Here is a 6,224-nt window from a genome sequence, read left to right on the forward strand (position 1 = left end):
GGAGCCCTGGGCTCAATTCCTGGGTCAGGAAGATCCCCTGGAGATGGGAATTGCTACCCAGTCAGCATTCTTGCCTGGAGAATTCCATGGACAGAGGAGCCTGGTGGGCACATACAGTCCATGGGGTAGGAAAGAGTAGGACACGACTGAACGACTAACACTCTCACTTTCTTTATACCTTTAGCTCCTCTAACAGCATCTTTCAACAAAACTGGCATCCTTCGCCTCTCAGCCAGACAGAGTCTTTGAAGAATAAGGTATGCTTGTGTATGGCAAGATGAATGCATGGGGATCTGAGCTCAGAGAGTGTGAGGCCACCTGCTCTATGTCTGGGATAAGCACAGGCTTCCTCGGGGGTCAATTGTGCAGCAGTGTTTAGTGGTGGACAGACCCGGGTCGGATTCAGAGACCACCTGGCATCTCTCCTGGTTTTCTTCAACCAGCCTCGGGAGAGAGTTCCCTGGGTGGCACCCTAGGGACCTGCCAGGAGTGTCTTCCTTCCTCTGTTCCTCTCTGGGGGTGCTGAGATTTCTCTGGAGTCTCCAAGTCCCCCTGGGCATTTGGTTGATTCCTGGGGACCATGTACCTGTGTGCTCTCCATGCCGAGTCTCAGGAGTGGGACCAGGCTGTGCCCCTGCACGGATGTGGCTCTCGGGGCTGAGCCCTGGCTGGTGACCAGCTTGGAGCTTCCGGATTTGGCACAGGCTTCCCGGTGTCACTGGAGGCAGAAGCCCTGGGACAGGGTCTGGGAGGGGCTTCCTGGGGCTGAGCTTCTCTGTGAGGATCCCTGGGGCCCTCAGGCCAGGGTCTTCCCTGAGTCCTGCAGGGTCTTCCTCAGGGTCCTGGTCATGGGGAGGGGCCGGGGGCTGGACTGAGAGTGCTGTCCCTCTGCTGAGTCTCTCCATCAGCCCGTCCTTCTCTCGACACAGTGTCTGCAGGGCCTGGCTTCCTGGGAGCATTTCTGACCCTTTGGAGTTTGTCTCCACAGCGTGTGTCCTGCACTGAATGTTCAAACCTCAACTAGGGAAATAATGCAGAGGGGGATGGGGGCAACTTCCGGGGCTGTCAGAACAGATTTCACCCCCCCAACACCCCGAGGTCAGACAGGTAGCACTCACGGTGCACGTGGAGGTGTCCAATCTGTCTTTCTGTCTGTAAATCCTTCTTTGTAACGAGCAGGGTGTAGGGATCCTGTGTCTCTCTGGGTGACGTTCCGGATCAGCAGGGTTCCGTTGGGGTAAAGTGTCTCCCGTCCGCTGTACTCAGGCCCATTGCTAGTTGCATTATTATCTACCCTATATGATGCAATTAGCTGGGTGTTGTCTACCCTTTCTCCTCTGTACCAGCCATAGGCTAGAGGATTCTCTGACACGTTGTGGGCAAGTAGAAGAACATCGGACCCTTCTGCAGCAAGGGGGCGCACCGTTTCAATAGTAGGCTGGGCAGTGGTGGGCGGGGTCCAGAAAGTTAAGAGTGAGACTAGGAGGGAAGAGAGAGAAATCGGTTAATATTGTGACCTCGTGGGGGATGGGAAAATGGTGCCCTGGGTCCTGAGCTGGTCTCTTCATCCCCTCAGCCTTAGTGTGGGTGTGTGTGCATGTATGTGTGTGTGTGGTTCAAGGTCAGCAGCATGACCCCCGTCACTTCAGCCCCTCTGGGCTTGTTTTTTCCTCTGCTTCCCCAGCTGTCCCTGGCTCACCCCCTCGCGGCCCTCACAGGCCTGCTCACACTCAGGGCCTCTCGGGAGATGACCCGACAACGACCAGCTGCTGTAAAGACCCTGTGTGCTCACTGCTGACCCTTCCCTGCTCCGGTTCCTGCGTGATGCCTGGAGCACCTGCCAGCACACTCTCCATCTCTCTGCTTGTCTGTCTTCCTCCCCACAGAGCGCGGGCTCCATGAGGGCAGGGGCTTGTCTGATCCTGCTTGAAACCCAGGGCCTGGACCAGGCTCCAGACATTAGTACCTGGGGATGAAGGAAGGAGAGTTTCCAGGAATTCCACAGCCTGGTTTTAATTGTCTGTTTCTAAGGGTACCGGGTAAGGACAGTGTTTACTGTGCTGGTTATGTCTTTTTCTGGAGTGACACAATAAATTGTTATTACTGTCATCAGTTATCAACCATCAGCTCAGTGAAGAATAACTCATAAAACCTACAGCAGTTGAGTCCTCCCACCCCTCGACACCTCTAGCTCAAGCAGAGTCCCCTGTGGCTGAGCCCCTCCCTCCCCGGTCCGCTGTCCTCTGCCCTCAGGTCTGAACAGAAGCCCCCTGTCCCCTCTCAGAGCCCCGTCTCCCCCAGGGACCAGCCATGCTCTCGTTCTCCAGTCTCCACCCCCTCCCTGAAAACTGTCCCCTCTCACCTGCCAGCAGGAGCCAGCTCCAGGGGACATGCCTCCTGCTTGCAGGGCCTGACGGGGGCTCCATGGTGCCTGCGGTCTGCTGTGTCCCTCTCTCTGTGAGGAGAACTTCCTCTCCAGAAACGCTCACAAGCCCTGCAGTCCTTGTGTGAGCTCAGCTGTCCTTCCCGCTCTGTTCTGGGCTTCCTCTGGGGGCAGGAGCATTTCCCTGGATTACGTGGCCTGGGGGCGTGGTCTCTGCCCAGGCCCCGCCCTCTGCCTCCCCTCTCCTCCTTCCCTCCCTCGTGGCCCCTCTCCCCCTTCCCCCTCTGTCTGTATTTCTATTCCCTGAACTCTGCTGAGTCCTCTGCCTTCTAGAGCAGGGATTCTCCACCTACACACACACACACACTCACACACACACACACACACACACACACACCATTACACACACCTACACACAACACCCCCTGACACACCCCTACTCACACATACCTACATCTCAGCCACACACAGACACCTAGATACACACACATCTATACACACACACATGCGCACACACACCCTTGTCTGGAAAAGCACAACCTTGGGGTGTCCGGGTCCGGGGTCCCCACTGCTCTGGATCAGATGCACACTCAGCCTCCCCGACAGCCCTCCCTCATCCCCTCTGGCTTTTCCCTCCAGAGGAGGAGCCTGGAGGCGGGGGGTGCATCAGGAACTCTTGTCACAGGGATGTCATCCTCCCAGTTCGTGGGAACTCCTATGGAGCTTCATGAAGACTGCGAACCCCCTGGTGACACCTTAGAAATGCTGTTTTAGCAGCCGCCAGGTGACACGCTTTCCCAGCCTGGCTGAGACCCCAGAAGAGCGGTTAGGCCGCCCCACCCACCCCAGTGTTGGCCTCTGCTGTGTTTTGGTCTGGGGTCTCTCAGCACAATCACAGATCCAGGGGTTTCCAAATTTTGGTGGTAATTGTTCCTGTGACACAGAAACCCAGCTGGATGCCCAGGGTCTTCCTGTTGTTCTCAAATATCTGAGAAGATTGCGTTTACTCCCTGCAGGAAGGACACACTGACTCTGGAGGAGAGAAAGCGGTCACATGAGTCATGATGGTAGGGGACCTGACCTCCACTTTCGAGTGTCACCAGCCTGGCGTCTGTTTTCAGGGACAGAGACCCAGAACCGGGTGTCAGGAGGAGCTGCAGTTGGCAGGTGAGAAGGGAAAGTTTTCCTGTGTGTCCTGGGAAGAGAGGGACCTGGTGCTGAGGGTGGGCTGCCTCTGGGCTCCCTGGTCCTCGGGTCAAGTTCCGGGAGCCTCTTCCTCTGTGTGTCTGTTGCCTGAGCCTTGGTTCATAAACTGTCCAGGTCCTCTTTACCATTATACAGGCTCCTCTGTCACCCTGGCTGACTTTTCTGTGGTCACTGTGATCTTCCCCAAGGGCGGTTCCAGGCAGGGATGGGAGCTGGCATGGGTGCCCATAGGCCCCTAGAAGGCTGGGTAGGATAGTGTGGGCATATAGGAGGGGCCCTGAGAGTCTGTTAGAGGAGGGGTCCCCTGGGGTCTAACGCCTGATGATCTGAGGTGGAGCTTATGGAATAATAACAGATATATGTGCACAATAATTGTAATGTGCTTGAATTATCCCCAAACCATCTCCACCACTTCACATTTGTCTTCCATGAAACTGGTCCCTGGTGCCCTTAAGGTTGGAGACTGCTGTTTAGAGGGAGGGATGGAAATGAGGCTCCTTCCCCACCTCCTTAGGCAAAGCAAAGTTCACCTGTTAATTTGCTGTGTGTTGTCTGGGTGGCCCAATGGTGCCCCCTGGAGGTCATGAGCAGAGCTGGGGACAATGTAAGGGGCTACACAGGGGTGCCAAGGCCAAAGGGTGTGAGATGGCTCTGTGCCCTGGGCAGAGGTGGGCGCTGACCTCCAGATTGAGGGGCTATTATCCGGGGTCCAGGTCACTGTGAGTCCCCAGGCTTCCTGACTCCATCCCAGCGCAGGTTGAGCCCAGGGAGTGGATGGGCATTACCCTGTGTTAGGAGAACCGTCCATCCAGGTGGACATGTGCTCAGGAGGAGCTCTCAGTCACTGAGACTTCAAAGGAAGGGCTGCGGGGGAGTCTCTGGGGCTCTGGGGAGAGGGTGGCAGCCTGTGGGCTGGACCCCAGAAGGCCCTGTTCTTGCCCCTCTCACAGCACTGCAGCTGCCCTCAAGCCATCTGTGTCCCCATCAGTGGTCTGTTCTTGGTCTCCCCACAGTGCCAGGACCTGGGCAGCTCCACCTGGAGACTCCGTCACACAGGCTCCTCTGTCAGGGGAGGAGAGACCCCCATGGGACCCCAGCCCCTCTGAGATGGAGCAACTGCAGAAGCTGGGCTCCCCTCTTCCACCCTGCTCCAGAAGTTCCCCAACTTCCCCCAGATGCCTGGGGAGGCTGAGATGTCTTCAGGGACCAGACCCAGGTGTCCCCACAGATCAGGGGCCTTGGGATAAGAAGCTGCACCCAGATTCTCGTGAGTTCACGCTGGGGCTCCCCCGTCCCCAGGGGGACTCCCTTGGGATGGAGGATTGGGAGTCTGAGCCAGGTCAGGTCTCCATGAGAAGGGGAAGGACTCGGACTGCTGGCTCTGACCCTCCAGGGAGACTTCTAGACTTTCCCAAGTAGAGACAGGAGCAGGTGTGACTATCTGGGAATGAGCAGAGCTCTGACTCATCACAGTTAAGAGGCCCCTGTCCTCCCTGCTGAATCCAGGAGGAATAACGTCCTACCCTGGAGCAGCTGTGGGCACTTACAGTCTCCTCCCAGTCTGATGCCAGGGCCCCTGTGTCCATAAGGAATATTCTCTTACCCCTCAGTGTCACACTGGGTGTGGGGTGGGGGGTCTGGCATCTGTTAGGTACATTCCCTTATCTATTTAAAGAGTATTTATTGAGCATGTGTGACATGTCAGCCCTGGGTTGCATTCTGGACTCCAGAGAATAGGATAGACTTGGGTCCTGGGCGAACACACTTGACTTGTGATGGGGAGGCAGACACTCAGAGAAAGTCCTGGAATTAATGAGCTAATTATAATGGAGGGAAGGACCATGAAGGGGAAGGTCTTGTGCATCCAGAGTCTGTAATGGGGTCTCAGCTGGACTGGGGTCATGGAAGGCATCCCTGGGAAGCAGATGGCTAACAGATTTGGACAGTCAGATGGACTTTAAGGTAGGTTTGGGCAGATAGGGAAGGGGAGGGAGGGTGCCCCTGGCAACACAATGGTTGGCAGTTGCCTACATGAGCAAGAACAGGAAGGAGGTTATCCTGGCTGAAGCTTTGAACTTGCGACTGAACTTGGAGGCTCGATGGATGAGCAGAGGTGTTACATGCGTGTCTGCCCCCAGTGTAGATATGAGGCCTGGGTTGGCACATGGGTGTTGCAGCCCACTTAGTGTCTGCTTTAACTGGTACCGCTCTGCCTAGAGGATCAGAATGGATCTGGGCGAAGTGGTTAGCATTGCGAGGCGGTCAGTTATGCCCACTGACCCCAGGGAGAGAGGGGAGGGATGAAGGCGCCCCTACACACCTACGGCTCAGCTGTGTGCAGCTGCAGGTGTCTCCTGGTGACCCTTGAGAACCATGCCTCTGGGACAGGTGTCACAGCCACACTGGGTGTCAGTCTTCTGAGGCTGAATGAAGGGGGTCCTGGTGCCCAGGGACCCAGAGCCAAGGCCCTGGTGAAGGGAGGTGTTGGATGGGGCTGAGTGGGTTCACACAGTCAGAGTGTGAAAGATGTATGGGGAGACAGATCTTTGTCTCCTCTTGACTGGAGCCCTGTCTGTGTCTGGGAGAGAAAATGGGGCTGAGCCAGGGCATAGAGAGGGTGAGCACAGAGGGGCAC

At 56.5% G+C, this 6,224-nt stretch overlaps 1 protein-coding gene across 1 annotated transcript in view; it reads right to left on the reverse strand.

The window, feature by feature from the left end:
• Positions 1 to 2,581, reverse strand: part of LOC102181983 (carcinoembryonic antigen-related cell adhesion molecule 21) — a 29,579-nt gene extending 26,998 nt beyond the window's left edge. Inside the window, 3 exon segments of the mRNA XM_018063182.1 lie at positions 1,119 to 1,185; positions 1,187 to 1,479; positions 2,363 to 2,581. Of these exon segments, the coding sequence (XP_017918671.1) occupies positions 1,119 to 1,185; positions 1,187 to 1,479; positions 2,363 to 2,426 (424 nt within the window). The 5' untranslated portion in view covers positions 2,427 to 2,581.

This window comes from Capra hircus, chromosome 18, assembly GCF_001704415.2.
Source record: "Capra hircus breed San Clemente chromosome 18, ASM170441v1, whole genome shotgun sequence".
Lineage (NCBI taxonomy): Eukaryota > Metazoa > Chordata > Mammalia > Artiodactyla > Bovidae > Capra > Capra hircus.